Below are 23,601 nucleotides of genomic sequence, written 5' to 3' on the forward strand. Positions count from 1 at the left end.
GCATGAGATTACAGCTTGAATTGGAAAGTGAGTTGAAAGGATAGCCAAAACGTATCGATAGAAATTTCAAACGACAAGAGAGGACAGCTTGAATTTGGAAGGCGAGTTGAGAGGACAGCCAGTATGTAACGATAGAAATTTTAAACGACTTGAGAATACAGCTTGAAATTGGAAAGTGAGTATGTATCGATTATATGATGTATCGATAGAAATTTCAAACGACAAGAGAGGAAAGCTTGAATTTGGAAGGCGAGTTGATAGGACAGACAGAACGTATCAAGAGAAATTTCATGCGACTTGGAATTGGTTGAGAGGACAGCCAGAACGTATCGATAGAAATTTCAAACGATTAGAGAGGACAGCTTGAAATTGGAAGGCGAGTTGAGAGGACAGCCTAAACGTATCGATAGAAATTTCAAACTACTAGAGAGGACTGCTTGAAATTGGAAGGCGAGTTGAGAGGACGGCCTGAACGCATCGATAGGAATTTCAAGCGACTTGAGAGTACAGCTTGGAATTGGAAAGTGAGCTGAGAGGACAACCAAAACGTTTCGATAGAAATTTCAAGCGAATTGAGAGGGCAACTTAAAATTTGAGAACGAGTTGAGAGGACAGCCTGAATGTATCATTAGAATTTTTCAAGTGAGGGCAGCTTGAAATTGAAAAGTAAGTTGAGAGGACAGTCAGAACGTATCGATAGAAATTTCAAACGACTAGAGAAGACAGCTTGAAATTCTAAGCCGAGTTGTGAGGACCGCCTGAACATATCGATAGAAATTTCATGCGACTTGAGAGTAGATATGCTAAGTTGAAAAGTAAGAATTGCAAGACTAGGCTGTTCAATCCTGCATAAATATTAAAATCTTTGCTGTCCTAGAGCTTTACCTAAGTTGACCCTCAAAAAATCCACCTGAAGTAAGTTGAGAGTGAATTGAAATACTACGCTCAGTAATTCCTACAGAAAAAATTTAGTTAATAGTCTAACGTTGTATTTAGCTAACCCAAGCAAACAAACTGAAGACCGTGCGTCTACGTGGATTATATATATATATATATATATATATATATATAAAAAAAACAAAAAAACAAAAGCGGTCGGTCGAATTTTTTTTATCAAGGAACAGCGAAAGAAAAAACGCACTCTTCTCTTTCCATAGCGACCGCCCAAAACAGGGCTTTGTAACAGATTTTTTTCTAAAATATTTGATTTACTTTTTTAGTCTTAGTGCCGGAGCGTAGGAAAATCATGTTGAGCTGAAAGTAACTTTTCCATAAAAAATCATCTTCGAATTAGTTAACAAAATTTTCTAAGGCCTAACCTGGTACCATTCCTGAGGTGTTAGTAGTGTGAAAAATATGTTTAAGTATTCTACTTTAAAGAGACATTCAGTTTACACTTATCGTGACATAGTTTATGGATATCCTAGAACCGAAAGAATCCCAAGTGTTAGCCTAATACCAATAATTTCGAAGTTGTTAACTGGCAATAGAACGCCAACTGACGCAATAATTGTGCCTCCAACCTTCCACTATTTTTTTTTTACACTAATCTACTATTTACACTTACATTGTTCAACTTGTCGTTCATTTGGTGGATCTTGTCCTCAACCGAATCGCGCGATGCCATTGCCTATTTTAGAGTACATACAAAATCAGGCGCGGTTCGTTCGATTTTACCAGTGTCGGTGTTTCGATTCAATTTGGGAACACGGTTTGGTTCCAATCCAAACAATTACATACAAAGTGGAATAAAAGTTAATTTCGTTTGATATTTTTTTTAAATTTGTTCGGAACCAAATTCTTTTTGGAAAGGTTACAAATTCGCTGGAAGTGCTGAAGGGCGTCCGTAAAGTCAATCAGTCTAGTTTTTTTTTTATTTCGAGCAGTTTCACGCAAAGTTTTCGAGCAGTTTTACACTGAGAAGATACGTACGAAAAAAATGGTTGTTGAATTTAAACTTATCACTTTTGGAGGTAAACCTTCAATGAAATTCGAGATCGTGAAATTATTTAAGTGTTCTCATATTAACGAAACATTTGGCATACACGGAGAAAAATAATCTCCCAAGTTACAACTAAACCTGTTCATATTCTACAACCGAATCAATCTTTACATTTATCCGTTCCCATTTCTTTTTTTTCCTTTTGATTCATATAAGGTAAGCATGAGAAAACATAAAAGAAAAAACTACACGAGACACCTCTTGTCGGAGATAAGATATCGGACACAGTAGTGCTGACTGCCACTCGCGGATTGTGTTATTTTTAACCATCTGATAAGAAAAATCGAGTCGCTGCTACTCCCCATCGTTTAATCAAATTCAGCTCAAACGATTGCGAAGACCAGGTGAGTATTTTATGATTTCGAAACGCAAATGACACAATTTTTGCGAAATAGTTGGGGAATTCATGAGAAAAAAGGATCATTGAACTGAATATTTTGAACTGAAAAACACTGAGAAAAAACTACTCGTAGAATGACAAGTTTTCATAACACACATTGGAATACACACATATATACAAACAGAAGCCTACAGAAAAAACGATAAATAGAGAGAGAGAATGAAGAACACGAATAATATGTATAAACATAATTTATGCAATTTCCCGGTTCCCAATTACACAGATAGCTTTCGGGGATGCAACCTGATCTACTACCAAGTTTGTGCGTCATCATCAACAATAAGTTACAAAAACGAAAATAAAGTTGGCAACACTGAAACATTGAATTTGTTTCAGTGTTTCGAGCTACTCGAGATGCGCTTCGAAAGCGACTGAAATCCAAAATACCTCCTTCAAACGCTGGTCCAGTACCCGAACTTGTCCACCGTAGGTTTCCTCCCGTTGCGTTGCCTGAGTGGGTTTTGTTATTGTTTGTAAACAATTCAGATCGTCCGATATCGATTTTGTTCGATTCGAATCCGTAGAACGAGGTGTTACATTTAGCAATTTGCAATGGCAGTTATACGAGGGTTATTTGGGCGTGGCAAAAACAAACAACCGCACGCACGTCAAACGACAAATGTTAGCGGCGATCGAAATTCCGTTGATCGATTGATTAAAATTTTATGTAACCATAAAAGGAACATGGAAAAAATCAAAGAAGAAATCATTCGATTAGTTGTTAGAAAATGTCAACAAACACACTCTTGGGGTTTAAACTGTTATACAGAAAAAAAAAGTGTTCACGTCAACACATAAGGTCGTCCATCTGTCAATGTTTTAGTGGTAAACAACAATCCTTTCTCTGTCACTGATTGAGTTTTGAGGTTAGAGGAATGCACACTGAGGTAAAACAACAACACGCATTCGCGCGAAGCAAGTCGAAACCACTAAAGGATTTCGAACAGAAAGTGTGCAGTACCTCCTTTAGACGGGTGGTCAGAGTCTTGATTTGGTTCTTGTACTCCTCCTCGCGTTGGTTGGCCTGATGGTATTTTTGTTTTGATTCACAATTAACGTAGTCAGGGAATGAAATAAGAATAAACAAGCACATTCAAATAAAATAAACAATCGGAATGTCGTTCGTCATTTTTGTAAGTCTTGTTTGGTGAAACGTAGGTGACGATTTTTTTCAGTGTCCTTGTAGCGAATGAGTAATCCTGTTGGGTGCTTAGTTGAAAACCCGTTTTTTAACATGTATCAAAGAGAATAGACTTTTGTGGAACCAAAAGGAAATACCTAACAAAGTTTTCCAACTAAGCACCAACTGTGATAAATAGAGGTTGAATAAAATTTCCACTGTGGTACTTCTGTCTTAAAGCATTGCATTCGCATCGCATTACCTTCTCTTCCGAGACTTCCAGGGACTTCAGGTTGTTGCCGACAACTCGCAGTTCTTCCTCAAGCTCGACAATCTTGCTGCAGGTGGTTGAATCGATTTTCAATAATTTTGTAGAAACATACGCGTATTTCGGATGGTCATGAAAAAAATAGAATAAATTATTAGTATTTACTAAAAATTTGAGTTAAATCGAAGAATGAGAAAAATACATTTTGTCGAGAACTTCAAAATGTGTTTTTTTCGTTCAACGTTTCATTTACTAGAAAAATTTGTGTCAGTAGAAAAAGTGCAAATTTAGGAAAACAACAAAAAGCATCATATCAAACCTTTCGTTCATTTCGACCTTCTCCTCGGACCGTTCCAGATCCTGTTCCATGAGGACCAATTTCCGAGCCACCTAATCTCTCGAAAGCGCACACACAAACATTCGCAAACAAACAGTTTTGTTGATGGTAGTAGTACAACAACAATTCGCGAGCAGGCCAGTGTTAGCAGATTTGTTTGTTTTGTTTTTGTATCGATTTGTTGATGTAGAAGTGTTGTCATCGACGTCATTTTCGATCCATTGGCGTTTGTTTACATCCGTGTTTTTTGTGGGTTAGATTATTTTTTTGTTCAGGCATAAACAACAATGGGGGCACACATTTGAAAAAAGAAAAACAATGGGTTAGCAAAGTTCACATCATCTTGGAAATGGGTTAGAAAGCTGCAAAAACTTATCGACTAGTAAATTTGTCCTTTCTAGCTAGCTGAGCTTTTCTTATATTTAGCATTATATTACATGGTATAAATGGGTAAGAGCTCAAGATTGAGCATATTTGCTGTAGAAATCTGAAAAAAAAGAAAGTTTGAGGTTTTTCATAATCGTAGAATCGAATTTTGAGACCGATAAGTTTTGGAGAGATTAAAATTTGAAACATATGCAGTGACGATAAAATTAGAATATTTGGAAGAATAGGAACATAGTAGAAATTTTAAAACAAAATATCCGAAATCTCAGATATTAACCTTATTATTTATATTTAAAACTCAATAAAGAGACGTTTTATCAAGCTAGTAGTTCAAGAAAGACATTTTTTAGATGTGCTTATGGATTGAAAATCAGGAAAATTAATTAAAAATTCAACTTCTAGCGTTCTGTAGAAAAAATGACTGGTTTTTAATTTTGTTTTCATCATGATTTAAAACCAAAATATTATACTAAAAGAGTTATAATCGATAAAATAATTTCAATAAATACAAAATTATTTATCCCAAATTCCAGATTTTTTTTCAGAATTTCAATCACCATCCAGTTATGAAGCTTTAGCTTTTCATGTCTTCAAGCCTTCATCATATCATGTATTGAAATATTAAAGTCTCCAAGTTCTCAATTCTAAACTCGATGACTTGAAGACTCCAAGTCTCCGAGTGAAATTCTACAATTTATCTTCTGTTTTCAAAGCTTGATGGCTTCACAACCTAGAGCCTTCAAGTCTTCAAACCTTCAAGGCTCCAAGTCTTTAAATTCTTAAATATTCTAGTAAAATTTTTTTGTGTTTAAGCATTTAAGTCTTAAGGTCTTAAAGCTTTCGAATCTTTATATTTTCAAAGGTTTTCAAATCTTCATATTTTCAATGTTTCTTGTCTACAGAACTTAAATTTGTCAAGCTTTCAAGACTTCAAAATTTCAAGTTTTCAAATCTTCAAGTTTCTTGCTTTCGAGTCTTCAAGCCTTCCAGATCTCAAGTCTTCTGGAGCCTTTAGGGTTTTAATTTTGTTTTTATCATGTAAACCAAATTATTATAATAAAGGAATGAATCGTTATCACTGAATTGATGAAAAAAATGCTTCCAAATTCCGGCCTTATTTTTCTGAATTCTATTCACCTTCACGACTTGAAAGCTTTAGCTTTTCATTTTTTAAGCCTTAATGCCATGTATTGAAATATTCAAGTCTCTAAGAGCTCAGATATTCAAGTCGCTCACTTACAAGTCTTCAAGTTTTCAATTCAAAACTTGAGTACTTGAATGAAGACTCCATGTCTCCGAGTAAAATTCTCTATTTTTTTTTTTTTGTTTTTTATTCTTTAAGGCCATCGAATATTCTTGAGTCTTAAAGTCTTCAAACCTTCAAGGCTCCAAGTATTTGAATTTTTAAATATTCCAGTTACATTTACGTCTTAATGTCTCAAGGCTTTCGAATCTGTATGTCTTCAAAAGTTTTTAAGTCTTCATATTTTCAAGCATTCAAGTCTACAGAACTTCAAGTTTTTAAGCTTTCAAGTCGTCAAAACTTCAAATTTTCAGATATTCAAGTTTCTTGCTTTAGATTCTTCGAGCCTTCCAGATTTCAAGTCTTCAGGTCTTCTCGAGCCTTTAGGTTTTCAAGTCTTCAAGCCTTCTGTTCTTCAGGTATTCACGTCTTGAAACCTTGATGTCATCGAGTCCTGAAATCTTCAAATCTTTAAATCTTCAAATCATACGATTTTCAAGTTTTCAAGCATTCAAGCTATTAAGCCATTAATTTTCATGTCTTTAGGTCCTCGAGAGTTTAAGTTCTCAAGTATTCAAACCTTCATGTCTTCGGGTTTTAAGATCTTCACGTTTTCAAACCTCCATGTCCAAAAGTCCTGCAATTTCCAGTTCAACTTATTCTCAAGTTTTTTAGTATTGTAGTAGTATTTTAAAATATCCAATTTTAAAGCCTTTAAATTTTTAAACACTCAAATTTCCAAGTCCTTATGTCTTGAATCATTCAAGTCTTAAGATCTCCAAGCTTTCAAATATTTATGTTTTTAAATCTTTAATATTTTATTTTTCAAGCTTTTAAGTCTGGGTTTTGAAGTCTTCAAGCACTTCACTTTTTTAAGACTTGAAATCCTCAAGCCATCAAGCCCTGAAAATCTTCATATCTTCAAGTCCACTGATTTTAAAGTCTTCAAGTTTTCAAGTCCTCAAGTCTTCAAGTCTTATCGCCTAAGTCATCAAGTCTCCAAAATTTCAAGTCTTCAGAATTTAAGGTCTTCGAGTTTTCAAAGCTATAAGTCCCGAAGTCTTTCATTCTTAAGTCTTTTCGAGTTTTTAAGTGTTGTAATTCTAAATATTGGAGTCTACAAGTCTACAATTTTTTAAAACATTTAAATTTTCAAGTCTTTATGTCTTCAAACATTCAACCAGTTTTAAGTTCTCAAGGTATCAAGTCTTCAAAACTTCAAATTTTCAAGTTTTCGAGTCTTCAAGCCTTCGACCCTTCAAGCTTCGAGTCTGTAAGACTTCAATTCAAGGCTAGAATAGCCTAATGGTTTTTAGGTCTTCAAGTCAACAGGTCCTGAAGCCTTTAAATCTTCAAATCTTCAAGTCTACAGGTTTAAAAGTCTTTAAATTATCAAGTCTCCAAGTCTTCAAGTCATATATTGTCTAAGTCATCAAGTCTTCAAACCTTCAAGTCCTCATAATTGAAGGTCTTCGAGTTTTCAAAACTTAAAGTTCTCAAGTCCTGAAGTTTTCCATTCTATAAGTCTTCAAGTCTACTGGTTTTTGCGCTTCCTTAAAAACTCCAAATGTGTGTCAAGAAAATTTTCAAGTGTTGTAGTCTTCAAATAGTCTACAATTTTAAAACATTCAAATTTTCAAGCCTTTATCTCTTTAAGCATTCAAGGCTTAAAGTTTTCAAATCTTCATGTCTTCAAATCTTCAGTTTTTCAAGTTTTCAAGTTCTCAAAGTTTGAAGTCTGCAAAACTTCAAATTTTCAAGCCTTCGAGTCTTCAAGCCTTCGAGTCGGTAAGTCTTCAAGTCAAGGTTAGAATAGCCTAAAGGTATTGAGGTCTTCAAGGTCTTCACATCTTCAAATCTTGAAGCCTTCAAGTCATCAAGTCCTGAAGTCATCAATTCTTTAAATCTTCAAGTCTACTGATTTTAAAACCTTCAAGTTTTCAAGTCCCCAAGCCCTCAAGTCTTATTGGCTAAGTCATCAAGTCTCCAAACCTTCAAGTCTTCAAAATTGAAGGTCTTCGAGTTTTCAAAACTTCAAGTTCTCAAGTCCTGAAGTCTTCCATTCTATAAGTCTTCAAGTCTACTGGTTTTTGCGATTCCTTAAAGACTCCAAATCTAAATCAAGAAAATTTTCGAGTTTTCAGGTGTTAGAATCCTCAAATCCTCAAGTCTACAATCAATCTTTATATTTTCAAGCATATCTTCAAGACCTTAAAACTTAAAGGTCTTAAAAATTTCAAATCCTCACGTCTTCAGTTTTTCAAGGTTTCAAAAACTTTAAAATTTCAAGCTTTCTAGTCTACAATCTTTTGATTCTGTAAGTCTTCAAGTCGAGGCTAGGATAGTATAAAGGTTTTGAGGTCTTCAAGGTTTTCACATCTTTAAGTCTTGAAGCCTTCAAGTCATCAAGTTCTGAAGTCTTCAATTCTTCAAGTCTACTGATTTCAATCTTCAAAAATCTTCAAGTTTTCATGTCCCCAAGTCTTCAAGTCATATTGTCTAAGTCATCAAGTCTTCAAACCTTCAAGTCTTCAGAATTGCAGGTTTTCGAATTTTTCAAAACATCAAGTTCTCAAGTCCTGAAGTCTTCCATTCTATAAGTCTTCAAGTCCACTGGTTTTTGCCATTTCTTAAAGACTCCTTATCTTTTTCAAGAAAATTTTCAAGTGTTGTAGTCTTCAAATGCTCAAGTCTTCAATATTTTCAACATTTCAATTTTGAAGTCTTCAAGTCTTTAAGCATTCAAGTTTTGAGGTCTTAAAACCTTCAAATCTTCATGTCTTCAAATCTTAAGTTTTTCAACGTTTCAAGTTCTTCAGGTTCCAAGTCTTCAAAACGTCAAATTGTCAACCCTTTAAATTTTCAAGCCTTTGAGTCTTCAAACTTTCGAGTCTGTAAGTCTTCAAGTCAAAATTAGAATAGCCTAAAGGTTTTGAGGTCTTTAAGGTCTTCACATCTTCAAGTCTTGAAGCCTTCAAGTCATCAAGTCCTGAAGTCTTCAAATCTTCAAATCTTCAGATTTTCAAGTCTTCAAGCTTTCAAGCTATAAAGCCATCAAATCTTCACGTTTTCAAGTTCTCAAGTCTTACTGTCTTAGCCTTCCAGTCTTGAAACCTTCAGATCTTCAGGACTTAAAGTCTTCTAGTTTTCAAACCTTTATGTTCTCAAGTCCTGAAGTCTAGTAAATAGGTCTCTTCAAAGAAACATGAAGTTTCACTGAGATCTTGTGTGTGTTCGTTTCTCAAAACATTCAAGTTTTCAAGTCTTTATGTCTTCAAGCAGCCAAATTTCAGGGTTCCTGTTTTTAAATCTTTATTTCTTTAAATCTTGATTTTTTTTTTAGTCTTCAATGTTTCAAGTTTATAGTTTTAAAGTTTTCAAAGTTTTGCTTTCGAGACTTCAAGTCTTCAAGGCTTCTAGCCTTTTGGTTTTCAAGTCTTCAAGTCTTCAACCCTCCAGTTGTTCAGGTCCTCGTGCCTTTAAAGCCTTAAAATCTTCAAATCCTGAAGTCTTGAATTCTTTAAATCTTCAAGTCTACTGGTTTTAAAGCCTTTTTAAGTATTAAAGCTTTCAAGCTATCATGTTTTCAAGTTTTCAAGTCCCCAAGTCTCCAAGTTCTCAAGCCTTTTACAGTTCTAAAGTTTTCAAGTCTTCAGGTTTCGCTTTCGAGTCTTCATGTTCTCGTGCCGCTCCAAGTCTTCATGTTCTCGTGCCTTCAAGCCTTGAAATCTTCAAATCCTGAAGTCTTCAATTCTTTAAATCTTCAAGTCTACTGGTTTTAAAGCCTTTTTTAAGTTTTCAAGCTTCATGTCTTCAAGTTTTCAAGTCCTCAAACTTTCAAGTCCTCAAGTTTTCAAGTTCTCAAGACTTTAAGTCTTATTATCAAGTAATTTATCAAGTCTTCAAATCTTCAAGACTTCAGAATTTAAGGTCTTCGAGATTTCAAAATTTCAAAGTCTTCCATTCTTTAGGTCTTCAAGTCTACTAATTTTCAAGATTTCTTAAAGACTACAAATTTGAATTAACAAATGTTCGAGTTTTAAAGAGTTGTAATGCTCAAGTCAAATCACAAGTTTTTGAAACATTGCAATTTGCAAGTCTTTATGCCTTCAAGCATTCAAGTTTTAACGTCTTAAAAGCTTTCAAATCTTCATGTTTTTGAATCTTATGTTTTCAAGGTTTTAAGTTCTCAAGTTTTGAAGTCTACCAAACTTTACATTTACAAGCCTTCGAGTCTTCAAGCTTTCGAGCCTGTAAGTCCTCAAGTCAAAACAAGAATAGCCTATAGATTTGAGGTCTTCAAGGTATTCACGTCTTCTAGTCAAGTCATCAAGTCCTGAAATTTTAAATTCTTCAAATCCTCAAGTCTATTGGTTTTCATGTCTTCGATCTATCAAGCCTTCAAATCTTCTAGTTTTCAAGTCCTCAAATCTCATTGTCTAAGTCCTGGAATCTTGGAACCTTCAAATCTTCTGCTCCGAATTTTCAAACCTTCAAGTTCTCAAGCCCTGAAGTCTTGTCAATCGATTTCTTCAAATAAACTTGTAGTTCTGCTTAGATCCTATATGTGTGATCGTTTTTGAAAAAAAAAAAAAATATTCAAGTCTTAATGTCTCCAAGCATTCAAGTTTTAGGGTCTTCCTGCTTTAAAATCTCCTGTCTTTAAATCTTCAGTTTATCAAGTCTTCAAGGTTTCAAGTTTTCAGTCCTAAAGTTTTCAAGCCTTCAAGGCTTCTAGCATTTTGATTTTCAAGTCGTCAAGTCTTCAAGCCTTGAAACCTTTAAGACCTGAAGTCTTCAATTCTTTAAATCTTCAAGTCTACTGGATTTCAAGTCTACTGGTTTTCGATTCTTCAAGCTTTCAAGTTACTAGGGCTTCAAGTGTTCAAATTTGTAAGTTCTCAGGTCTTCAAGTCTTCAAGCCTTCAAGTGTTCAGGTATTCCAGTTTTCAAACCTTTAGTTCCAAAATCCTAAATTCTTCAATTTAAAATAGTCCTCAAGTTTTCAAGTCACACAAGTTTTCAAGTTATCCTAATCTTCTTTAGGTCTTTAAATTCTACTATGGAATAGTTTGTTTTTTTTCGCTCCAACTCTGAGATTTCTATTTTTGAGTGGCTTTTTTTAATCATCTGTTCCAACTTTGAGTTTCAGCGTTCCCAATTTACTCCTTTGAGTTTCCAAAAGGAATTACTATTTTTAAAATTTTAAACTTATAATACCGAAATTATTAAACAAATGAAATTACCAATTGTATTAATAGACAAATTTTTTAAATGACGCTTACATGAGTAAATATGATTTTTAGGTTTGTATGGGAAAATTGAATATTTTGTACTGAAAATCAACAACAATGGTTTTTAGGCCAATTTATAAAATTCCTTAAGAAAATTTTTCGCCGAACAACTTTGTCGAAGACCTTAACTTCGAACTTATTAGACAAAAAAATATTAGCAGACTCGGTTACACAGAAGAAACAATAATCATGTTGATTTTTCAGTACAAAATATTCAATTTTCCCATGTAAACATACAAATTCAAATTTACTCATACACAACGTTACTTAAAAATTCTGCAAAAAATCATGGATGAGTTTTGAACCAAAACGAAGCTTTTGACATCCCAGAGGTTGAGAAATTATAAAATAATCCCAAATCGACTCAGTCTAATGTATCAATTCTTTTCCTATTTTGGGTTTCCTCTTCCCGTTTTCAATTTTCCATGTTCTACTTTTATTAAATTTAATCCAACAGATTTAAGTTCATTATTTCCCTTTCAATAACTTCTTTTTTGAATCTTAAATTGTCATTCTAGTTTAAAATATCCTTTTGTGGTTCTAAAATTCCGAAACTAAGTCTTTGTTCCGCGTTAAGTTTTTTTTATCAACTTTCAGGTATTATCCAATTTCATTATATTGAAAACAACATTTTATTTGAAAAATTCCAATTGAAATTTCTGATTGAAAGTTTGAGCTTCCAGTCTTGATCTAATCTAAAAAAAAACTTGTTTTTTGAATTAATTTAACATTCAGATTCCAGTTTAATTTCGTACTGTCACTTTCTTAATTTGAGATTACAATATATGTATAAACAAAGCTTAATTTCTAACGAATTCCATTCAATTTAATTTTATTATATTTATTAATAACCAATTGTGTTTTTTTTTTCAAAACCAACACAGTTTCAACTCTGTAATTTATTTTTCAGAGTTTTATATGTTATCATTAAATTCCGATGGAAATCCAAACAAGTTCAGAATTTAAATTTTCTATTTTTAAATTCCGAAAGCCTTTTTTTCCAGTTTCAGTTTCAAAACAAAACTACTATTTCACGATTTGTTTCTGGAAACCAACATTCAATTACAGTTGTTCATTTGTCGTTTTCAATCTTCAGTCAATAGTCAATCAGTTAATCAGTCAATCGGTCAATCAGACAATCGTTTGTAAAATCAAATATTCCCTAAGTCGATCAGTCAATCATTAATTTTTTTTATTGCTTAATAAAGATTGATTTCACAATAGAATTTCTCAAAGTTGGAGACTTGGAAATTAGAAATTTTTTTTAATATCAATAAATTCAGTATCCAAAACGAGAATTTAATTTATAGTAACGAAAATCGTTGCAGATCAAATAACATAAATTTTACTGTCCTATAAACAAAGGGGTAAGTAAGCTTGTCCATTAAAACTTCATTCATCATGAGAGTTGCTGTCCGGATAAATTATGAGCAGCTATTTTTCAGGGTAGTGAGAAGTGCATTAAAAATGCAGAAGCTGCATTTAAAATTCCCCCACTTCCAGAAGCAACAAAATGACCAATTGTTGCCTTACCAAGACTAGCTATCAATTTTCTTCCCACTAGTAGCAGAAAAAAAATCAAGCGCTCAAATTTTAATCGATTCAGCTTCTTCACGAAACGAAAACGGTGACAATATAATTCCGAATTATTCCCTGCACTATGCCTTGACAAATCTGAAAAATTGGGCTGAATTAGTTAAACACTGCAACAAAAAGTCATACTCATTTCAAAGATTAACACCAACAATTGTTGCAACCGACTCTCTTCTTGGTTGAATAGTTTTGTTTTTGTTTTTTTTTTTCGCTTGTGATATCATTCAGCTAGACTTCAAAAAATTGAATCAATTTGACCGAGGCCGTTGTAAATGTGACAATTTCACCACCCACGATTTTCTGTTTTTTTTTTTGTTCCTTCTCCACTTTCAAACAATCCATTTGTGTGTGTGGGAGGCATTTATTTCAGTGTTTACCGGTCCGAATTGAATCGTAATCGTAATCTTTGCCGTCGTCCGTTGAGTTGCGTTGCGTTATCTGTGCCCAGATTTACCTTTTCGAGGTTTCATCATTCACATCGGCTTATCTTTGGGTTAGGATTTTGTGGAGAAAATGTCACAAAACCTCGCGCTCGGATCGAATTGATTCAATTTTCATTGCTTGTTTTTCCCCCTCGCTGTCAATGGGACTGATGAACTGTCAATGTTGACAATTGACATTTCCCCCGTTGGTATTGACGTAAAAGCATTGTTTTTAATATTTTTTTAGTAAAGCGACACAACTCGTTCGGGATTAGTTTCCATGGAAACAAAAACAAAAAAAAACATCAATAACAAACAGAAAAAAACGAGGAAACTCTGCAAAAAAACGAAACATACCCTTCACCGGCTTCGGCGCGCTCTTCAGCACGCTCAAGATCGGCCTCAACCATGGCCAATTTACGAGCGACCTATTGGCAGAGCAAATAATTCGCACCAATCAGCGCCGAGAATTTCGGGTTGAGATTCGTAGAAACGTGTGTAGAGAAGTGTTGCAGCAAGTAAAAAACGTGACGACGTTGACGTTTGGTTTGCCGAATATGGGCAAGCGAAACGATCACGACGACGACGACGACGACGCAACGATCGAGGGACATCATATGTGAAATGAAATAAGAACCGAGAGACACAAGTAAAGAGGTTGATTAAGAGATTGTTTTCGGGGGGAAGCAATTGAACACACGAAATTGATAGCAGCACAACACGGTTAACCGGAAGGAGATTCGACTCAACAAATGAATCGGACGACTTCCAGGAGGCGCAAAAGTCACTAACACTTGATTCATGCAAATCGTAATTTTTAAATAGTTTTTGTTAGAAAGACATGATTTTTTTTTAAGAAGGGACAGTTTGTAAAATATTAAATCAAAAATAAGAGATAATGTAGGAACGAGTTTTGCTCAATCGACAGGTAAAGTTAACTCCTTCTCTTCGAAACGTTGATTACGTTGAACTTACGCATTCGACCAGACACAGCTTTCTCAGGAACAAACTTGTTTTTTCCATAGCGTCAGCGATTCCTCTTTCTGAAAATTCCTTATGAATGAAATTAAATCATAGTGGTGCCTCAGAAACTTGAAAAATCAATTTAAAGAAGACCAGCACGTTTTTGTAAATGAAATTATTTTTGTTTTAATTTTTCATTTTTTTTTTCAAAAATTGGCTGACCCAGTTAACTTAACTTTGTTTTACTTTAGACTAAATAATTTTTAACTTCATCTACAAACCTCAACTTCTTCGTACTCAGGATCAATCGTTTGAAAATCGTTCTAAAATTGTTCGAGTTGCGTCCCATTTAAAGAGGATTTTCATGAGCCACTCAAATTCAATGAATAGATTAGTCCCAAAGACTCTATTTAACGGTTTCTACCTCTAATGAGTGTTTTGGTTATATTTTTTCAATTGAACCAAAAGTTATAGCACATTTAAGAAAATTTTAATTTTGAAAAACTTCACTGTGACGGACACTAATCCTGTCCATTTTCTAACAAAAAAAAAATCAATTTCAAAAACAATAAGAACATTTAAAAAAGCTTACCCAAATAAGAAAATGCGTAAAGTTTGGAACTAAACAGAAATGCTTCCGGATTGTGTAATTTATGAGAATATTTGAAAGCAACGATAATAGAAGAAAAAAATAGAAATATACCATCTGAAACTGATTGTTATTTAAAGAACATAGGTATTGGCCGAATATTTAGTTAGCGGTGACACAGTAATCGCATGGACCATCTGCTGAGGCATAAGTTCGATTCCCATCTCGGTACTGGCTGTTAAATGTTAATCTTACGTTGTCCAAGTTTATTAAGTTTGTAAAGCCCTAATTGGATAAGGCGTCTGTCGGCGATGTATGTCTTTATGAAACAAAGTGGATAGATTTGGTTTTATCGGAGTTCTGTAGGTACTTAAAGTTTGAATATTATACAAAGTTACAATGAATTCTTTTTTAATGGTACATTTCGTATAAATGATTCAATACAGCTGCAAGTAAGCTAATTGAAATCACAAAGTAGATAATTTTTTAATCTTATGTTTCATCATGTGTTTAATTTATTTCAAAATCCTCGTTTAAATGTATTTTAAACCTCTAACTTTGTAAACCCCTATGCTATTCATGAAAATAAATTGTTTTTCAGGCTTGCATTCAGTTCAAAAACGGGTCGACTTCACCGTATGAATTTAGATCAGAAATTAGGTGATATGTTTACGTTGATTTTAACTATACAACCACAATTATACAAACAAATTTAATATTTCATCTGAATAAAAATCCTGAGTTTTTATTTTATACTGAAAGACAAGTGGTTTCCTCTAAGAGGCTAAATTCATGAATTGTAGGGACCAGATTTAGTAGTTTTAAATAAAAAAAAAATATTTTCCGTCAATCATGTTCGCTTTTTGGTCTTGTAAATGTGATTCTAATTATGTTGTTTAAAAAAATCTCATGACGATGAGGCCTACCTCAGCCTGATCAATCCCTTCGAAATGTTCGTTAAAAAGGGTTCACTGAAGGTGTAAATGTTAAATTCTAACAAATATTATTGTTAGAATTTAACATTTACACCATTAATTATAATTAGAAGACAAGCCCCAAAACTCATAGCTTTGCTAAGCATTCATCTAAGATTTATTCATTAAAAGTACTTCCTTTTTTTGGAAACGTTTCTTTATTTTTAAAGGTTCATCGATCAGATTCAAAATTCTCTCTGAAGTAAACGACGAATCTCTAACTTCAGTTCATATGCAGATATCGACTGGTAATCGAAGTTGCTATTGCTATTTTAAAAGTATATAATTCAATTATTAAGAACATAAAAGACCGCAAAGAAATTCAAACGGGCAAATCTCATGTTTCTATCAACTATTTCGCAATGACAACTGGGCTGAAGCCATATTTTTTTCATATTTGAGTTGCTCGAAATTACGAGTTAAATTTTTCAGAACATGGTTGGGAATTCAGAATTTCAGAACATGGTTGGGGAAATTAACCCTGTATTTCACAATTTTTCAGTTATCCTGAATTCCCAACTTTTTCTGCATTTTCCCGACTGGTACCCCTGAATTTTGTATGGAGGCCCCGCTTCCATAAAAACTGAGATTCTTAAAACTATTATGTAAACTATCTTTGACTCGAAAAACTCTTGTTTACAGAATTTCAACTCATATCGATGAACGAGCCTCTATAAAATATAAGATAATTAAAAAATTTTTGCAATTTTATAATTTCCGATCATAAAACATGAATTATGGAACGAAAACATTAAAAAAGACCTGATATAGAAACAAACACTGTTTCTTTTAAATAACATATTATCAGAATAAAATCAGAAAAAATAGCTTAAAAGGAAAATTTCGACCATCTTTAACGTTTCGCTTTTTTTTAGGTTGTTGAATAAAAAAGGTGAAAAACATATTAAAAATTTTCAATTTGTCACATTTTATCATAGTGTTTTTGACACGATGACAAATGAAATCTCGACAATCAGGCAAGTAAAAAAAAAAACGAAATCTCAACTAACAACAATAAATTTTGAAAGTCTTCTGCAGATTTACGTTGAAAATCTTAACGAATTTTCATCAATCATTCAAGACTTTAAGAAATTCAATTAATTCAAGAATAAAAGCAATGAAAGTTTATAACCTCTCTACTGCATGGACTATGAATCCGTTAAGATAAATAAATTTGTCAACGGCAAGAACTTATTGGACCTCTAAGCATTTTATGCAAAAAAAAAAAGTTTTTTCAATAGTTTTTGTTGAAATAGTGTTAGAAATGAGATAAATATTTTTTAAGTTTTTTTGGTTTTTTAATTAGTAAGGCTGGAACAAATGTCAATTTCTTCTTTTGTAACCCCCACTTCGAAATTTCCAAAAAAACAGCAAGGAGAAATATATTATATTTGAAGTATTTTATGAGAATTTCGAAAAAAGTTCGAATATCCTAAAAATTACAAGATCAAAAATTAAATTGTGAAAGATGGGAGTTATTTCACCTTTTTTATTCTTGATTTTATTGAAGTTTTCGATAGAAAAATACTTGATTTATAGTTATTGTGCAATGATATAGTATGCAATTTAGTTGCAAACAAGCTTTCGTGCAATTTATTCCAATTTATTTGTTTTTTACGCATTATAGCATTATAGCGCCCTCGCGATGTTTCAACTCCGAGTGACAAAAGAAGGACATGAAATTTGTTCCGGCCTAATGGAATAGTTGATGCATTACAATTGTTTGAAAACTTTTACAGTACTGAATTATGCTAAAAAAGTGAAAAAAAAACTTCGTGGACATATATGGGCTCGGATGCAGTAGAGGACTTAAGATCATAGTTTGAATAAAGTGCTAGGTATTCAAACTTAATTGGCCATGCTGTATTTCTAATTGGAAGACTCAAATTTTAGAAACATATTTACCCAACATTGGATTTCTTAAATATGCATGTGGGTTAGGGTGGAAATGAATGAATGGGAAAAATTTCATGGTTGAATTTAAAAAAAAACCGACCACAAACATTTTATTGATCGGCCCAAAAAAATACCCTATGCAAAATTTCAGCTCAATCGGACGTGATTTAGGGGTACCTCAAAACGCTCAAATTGCGGTTTTGTTACTCTCAAAAATCACCAAAGGGGAGACGACGACTAAAGGAAAACGAAAAAATCGAATTTTTAATTTTTATGCTAACTGAATTAAAAATGTCGATAAAACGTCGAAATCTGGAGTTTAAAATTTAAAAAAAATTACGAAAGGGGGGACACCCAAAGGAAATCGGGAAGGTCGAAATTTTTATTTTTATGCCAAATGATTTCCAAAAAACGGGCGGTTTTCCGAAAAAGGACTAAGGTCCAGAAAGTCGATTTTAAGCCAAAAATTTTCCTTGAGATAACACCAGATCTCGACGTCCTTAGCATTTTTGAGTCATCTGGCAGCAAAATTAAAATTTTCCATTTTTTTAATATTTCCTTCTCTTAAGTGATTTTTAAAATTTGGAAGTCGATTTCTGAAAAAAATGTTTTATTCGAGATAATACCAGATTTCAACGTTTTGTACAATTTTGAATAATTTGGCATCAAAAATGAAATCTTGATTTTTCCGAATTCCTTTGGCCCCTTCTTTGGTGATTTTCGAGGATCAAAAAACCGAAACTTTGAGCGCTTTGAAGCATCCCTAAATCAAGTTCGATAGAGCTGAAATTGTTTTTGTTTTCATTTTTTTGGGCCAATCTACAAAATGTATACGGTAGGTTTTAAAAATTGAATCATGAAATCATGTGTGCATTTATAATTGCTTTTTTCTGCAAATAAAAAAAATCGTAAGCTTTTATTTAAAAAAAATCCTATTTCTCTATTTTGAAGCGCAAATTTCTAGAAAGTGTGGTTAAAAAGTTGCCAAATGATTTATTGATTCATTTGGCAACATTAAAGATCCTCAAACAATTTCAATTTATGAAATACTGTGCAGTGGAAGAAGAGTTATGGTTATTCGAATTGAAATAAATATTCCAAAAATGAAAAAAATAACATTATAAGGATTTGAAGACGCAGCTGGGAAAATGTTACCTATGTAGGTACACTTACTTCAAATTCCGCAAATAGTTGTAATCTTACTTAACAAATTTCTTGTGACATTCTTGTGACTCAAAACACTTGAAAAGATGTTAATTAGGCCGGATAAAAATATCAATTTCTTCTTTTGTCACCCCCCCTTCGAAATTTCCAAAAATCCTGAAGGCGGGTATGAATATATTTTAAGTATTTATGGAAATTTACAAAAAAAATTAAATTTCCGAAAGATTGAAAGAGCAAAAAACAAATTTTGGAAGATGGGAGTTTAATCACCATTTGTGTTCTTGATTGTATTGAATTTTTCGATGAACAATTACTTGTTTTATAGGTTTTGTGCAGTGATATAGTATGCAATTTTGTTGCATACAAGATTTCGTGCAATTTATTCTAATTTATCTGTTTTTTCATTTCTTTTTTATTCCTGCACAACCCCCACCCCCCCTCCTCCTCGCGATTTTCCAACTCCGAGTGACAAAAGAAGGATTTGAAATTTGCTTAGGCCTTATTTTATTTTCTCAGCTAAACAAAATAAAAGAAACATACTTACGATGAATTTATGTTCACCTGTGTTGAAAATAATGTTGCGGTTTTCTTTTCTGTTGAAAGGTATTGCCCAAAAATACGTCATTTTGGACTGTTAAAAGCTGAAATAATTGCTGGTATCAACTGAATGTCGAAATCACCTGATCAGTGTGTCTACTACTAGAGAATTATTTATGATAATTTTTTAAGTTAATTGAAAGGCCAGAAGACGGTATTATCTGTTTTTAATTTATTTTGAACATAAAAGCTAAAAAGCATGTGGCTAGAAATCTCTCAACTAAAGACCAAAATCTTAAATAAATGCTTCTAAAATCGCAAGAATTTGAAATTGAATGTTGATGCACCAACTACACTTGTATGAAGTTAATCTGTGATTAGTAGTTTTTAAATTTGATTTTTGAGGATAGAGTCTAGAGTAATCAAATTTGGATGATTTTAAACGATTTTAGTCCTGTTTTCCTTCCTATTAAACCTAATGCTCTTTTTATGTTAAGTAATTCGATTAACGATATTGGTGAATATGACCTTTTTTGGTCCATTTAAAACAAAATGTATTGTTGAGGATCGATCAAAAGTTGGGAGCTTCTTGGCAAAAAAGCATTTTAAAAACCTTTTTTAATAGGATTGCATATTTTTTCTATTCTTACTGATATTTCAGAAGTAACAACTTAAAAATTGTATGTTAATGAAAAAATTAATCTTTATCACTAAAGCAACAAAGATTTAAATATAAATTATTAAAAATTTCAATGTTCTTAATTCTGGAACTTCCTTAAACAATTTATGCCTGATAGCACGGTGAGTTTCGAAAATATGAATTAGAGTGTACAAAATGAAACAACTTTTAAACCTACTGTTGTTAGATGTTGAGAGCTTAAACAAACAAGTTTTTAAGAGATGAAGAGGATAATTTTAATAAATGTTATAACCCAATACAGGATCTAATTCAGAATATCTTCAAACTGATCTTTTGAGTTTGAGTTGAACTGAAACATTCATATTGTTACATTTCAGAATTTTATTGCATTTAAAAAACTTTAATCCTATGAAGAAAGGAGAACTCGTTTAAAACGGCATAATAAGTTATCCTAATACGTCAACAACGTCAAACAAAATTAGTATCGTTGTTTATTGAGTAAGATAGTAAGATAGTAGGATAGTTAATTGCGCATAGAACAGCGCAATTAAGCATTCGATTTAGGAAAAAAAATTCACAAATATTAAATTTTGTCGAAAAAAAATTAAAAAATCGAATTCAGGTAACAAAATTTATACAAACTGGATTCAAAATCCAATTTCAAATCTGGTTGATCTGGAAAGAATCGATCGCGCTTAGCATAGTAGCTTCATGGTGAAGAAATTTCAATTTAAGATCAAGTTAGCAAAGAAAGCAGTTTAAATTCAAATAAATATTTTGATTATTTTCACAATCAACACCTTCTTAATGTGCACTAGAGTGCCCCAAATGACCCGACTTTTGAAAAAGTTATGCGCTGCAGGCTAAAATTGATCCTAGGCCTAGTACAAGATCTCATGCCAAATTTGGGCCAGATCGGATCACGGGAAGGGGTCGCTCAATGAGCCTGAAGTTTGTATGGGATTTTGAGACATTTTGTTCGGGAGAAACATGAAAAACCAGCTTTTCATCAATAACATTGGTTCCCGTCGGCCGATTTCTTTCAAAAACGGGTTTTCTTAAAGCCTAAATTATGAAAAACATTTTATCCGAAGACTGCATATCGATAAGAGTTAAGACAAAAAAGTTATTGGACTTCCAAAATGGGCTAACTTTTTTTACGGTGGTATTCATCACTGCTAATGAGGCGTCAATAAGTTCGACTGCCCCGACTCATTTACTGTGATGAATACCATCCTTAAAAAAGTTAACCCATTTTGGAAGTCCAATAACTTTTTTGTCTTAACTCTTATCGATATGCAGTCTTCGGATTAAATGTTTTTCATAGTTTAGGCTTTAAGAAAACCCGTTTTTGAAAGAAATCGGCCGACGGGAACCAATGTTATTGATGAAAAACTGGTTTTTCATGTTTCTCCCGAACAAAATGTCTCAAAATCCCATACAAACTTCAGGCTCGTTGAGCGACCCCTTCCCGTGATCCGATCTGGCCCAAATTTGGCATGAGATCTTGTACTAGGCCTAGGATCAATTTTAGCCTGCAGCGCATAACATTTCACAGGTTTTGAATTTCCCATACAAATTTGGGGCAGTCTAATGTGCACGTCATAAAATTTGAAGATCGAGAAGTAGATGATTTCCTATTCTTTGAATACATGAAAAAAATAGCTCATTAAAGATTGCATCATATTGAAATCAGAATGCAAATAAATTGTAAGAAATAATTCAAAATCTTAAAATTGATTACTTAAGAATTCAAAACCACAATGATAACAGAATCGAAATTCAAAACAAACCAAGTTTAGAGCTCGAATTCTCGCTCTGGAAATACAAATTTGAATTAGCATCAAATCAAAATTTGAAATTGAATTTAGATTAATATTTTGTAATTTTATCGTTTAAAATTTCATTGTAAAGATTAACTATCTGTAAATAACAAATTCAGAATCATAGCTTTAAAAATGCAATTAAACTATTGCAAAAATCTGGAGATTTTGAAATTAAAATTAATAAACAATATTAATTTGCAACTTAGCAAATTATCGAGCATTATTCAGAATTGAAATTAAATTAAAAAATTATCGACATTTGAGTATAAGCTAAAACTTTAACCGTTAACTTACAACGAAGTTTCAAAACTGAGTTCCAATTATTAAAAAAAAAGATATATTTCTCGCATACTAAAATTACTTATGAATACCGAAAGTTCAAAATTCCAAAATTTTGATAATTATGATCAAAATACAATAAAAAAAACTTATATTCCAGATACAAAATAGCAAATTCCGGAATAGGCACACAAGATTGTAGGAATTGAAAATCATTTGTTTTTATACTATCTTTTGCGATTCTAGTATTTTTAGTGTTCAAACAAATTTTAGATTCTTGTACTGATTTTTACTATTTAACTGAGACTAAAAGCTATTTTTGAAATAAAGAATATCCCAGAAGGACCACATTCAAAGATTTATTTGTAGGCGTTCAAATTCCCGGCTAACAACACGGTCTGATGAAGGATTTTTTTCGGAAGAGGAATCGCTGACAACCTGTGGAAATTGGAACCAAGTGATTAAGATTTACTCAAAGAAATGAAACAACGAGCGGGATTGGTTTCTCGATGTGATCGCTAGTTTTTATTTAAATATCTTTTCAATGGTTGGTTTTAAAATAGTATAATATATTTTTTTTTTCATATATATAATATTATTACTCATTATATAATTGTTGTATAGATAGCTTTTTTTCAAATCAACGTTCACCTTTCGGCTTTTAACTCACTTTCGATTATTAGATACCATCGGATAGTATAATGTGTGATCATTTCTCTTTTCCTAGTAATTTTTTTCACAATTTTTTTCTGTTTGTTTGTTCCTGACATTTTGATATACTGTTCCTACCGATTCATCATAGTTGTCAATTATTTATCTCTGTCATTGCTTATTCTTTTCTTCAATTTTTCTTTAAACTAAATTGCTATTAACTGATTGGTTTCCTAATTCTTTATGTTAGCTGTTGTTTGTTTTATCTCCTTGATATACATATGTATTTGGTTGGTTTTTCACATAAGATGTTATTGCTCTTTTCTGGCTAAAAACAATTGTTTGAGGGTTATTTTCTTGAGTTGATTATGATTTATCTATGTACGAGCCACATTCTTCTGGAAGTTGTTCATCAGTTTTGTTCAGTGTCGAAATTTAGTATAGCAATCATAAAGTCCTAAGGAAAAATTTAGCACCAACATTACTAGATAGTTTAAAAATATTTAATTTTGAGATAATTTTGTTTGAATTTTTCTTGAAGATCTTATTTTAAAACTGAAGAATTCTTCCAAAGAAAAATGTCACCCGAAAATGATCGAATTCACTCTGCCTTTAGTACCTTTTTGTGTCTCCACCTGATCGCAGCCTCACAATTATATGGACGAATTTAAACTTCCTGCCAAATCAAACTATCCTAATAAGATGTTAACTTTGTTATTTTGTTTATTTCTGCTACAAGTGCGTAAATATCATTTCATGTTTAAGGCATTTAATGATGTATTTTCAGATTTGTTCTGCTCTTTCTTTTTTTATTTGAGAAATGAACTTCCGAACAGATAAGTATTTCAACACTGAAACAAATTTGCGTGAACATGTCACGTAAGCAAACCATAAAAAAGACCCATCAGATATTTTTCAATCTGTTCGGAAGTTTACTCTCGTCAGATTAAATCTCCTAAGAAATAACGGCAAGAGTTGGGCCTAATTTTAGAGCCCCTGAACTCGGATAAGACACT

The 23,601-nt window shown here is 32.6% G+C and overlaps 1 protein-coding gene across 15 annotated transcripts in view; it reads right to left on the reverse strand.

Annotated features, from left to right (window-relative positions):
* LOC129755607 (tropomyosin-2) overlaps positions 1–23,601 on the reverse strand; it is a 146,335-nt gene that overhangs the window by 23,971 nt on the left and 98,763 nt on the right. For 6 of the 15 annotated variants that reach the window (XM_055752193.1, XM_055752188.1, XM_055752180.1 and 3 more), the window contains 3 exons: positions 13,424–13,494; positions 3,785–3,860; positions 3,364–3,426 (listed from right to left, as the gene is read on the reverse strand). In XM_055752193.1, the coding sequence (XP_055608168.1) occupies positions 3,364–3,426; positions 3,785–3,860; positions 13,424–13,494 (210 nt within the window). Of the gene's footprint in view, positions 1–1,567; positions 1,631–2,789; positions 2,853–3,363; positions 3,427–3,784; positions 3,861–4,109; positions 4,181–13,423; positions 13,495–23,601 lie in introns of all 15 variants that reach the window. The other 9 variants (XM_055752189.1, XM_055752184.1, XM_055752187.1 and 6 more) reach the window with 5 other exon arrangements.

The sequence above is a fragment of the Uranotaenia lowii genome, chromosome 3 (assembly GCF_029784155.1).
Source record: "Uranotaenia lowii strain MFRU-FL chromosome 3, ASM2978415v1, whole genome shotgun sequence".
Taxonomy (NCBI): Eukaryota; Metazoa; Arthropoda; class Insecta; order Diptera; family Culicidae; genus Uranotaenia; species Uranotaenia lowii.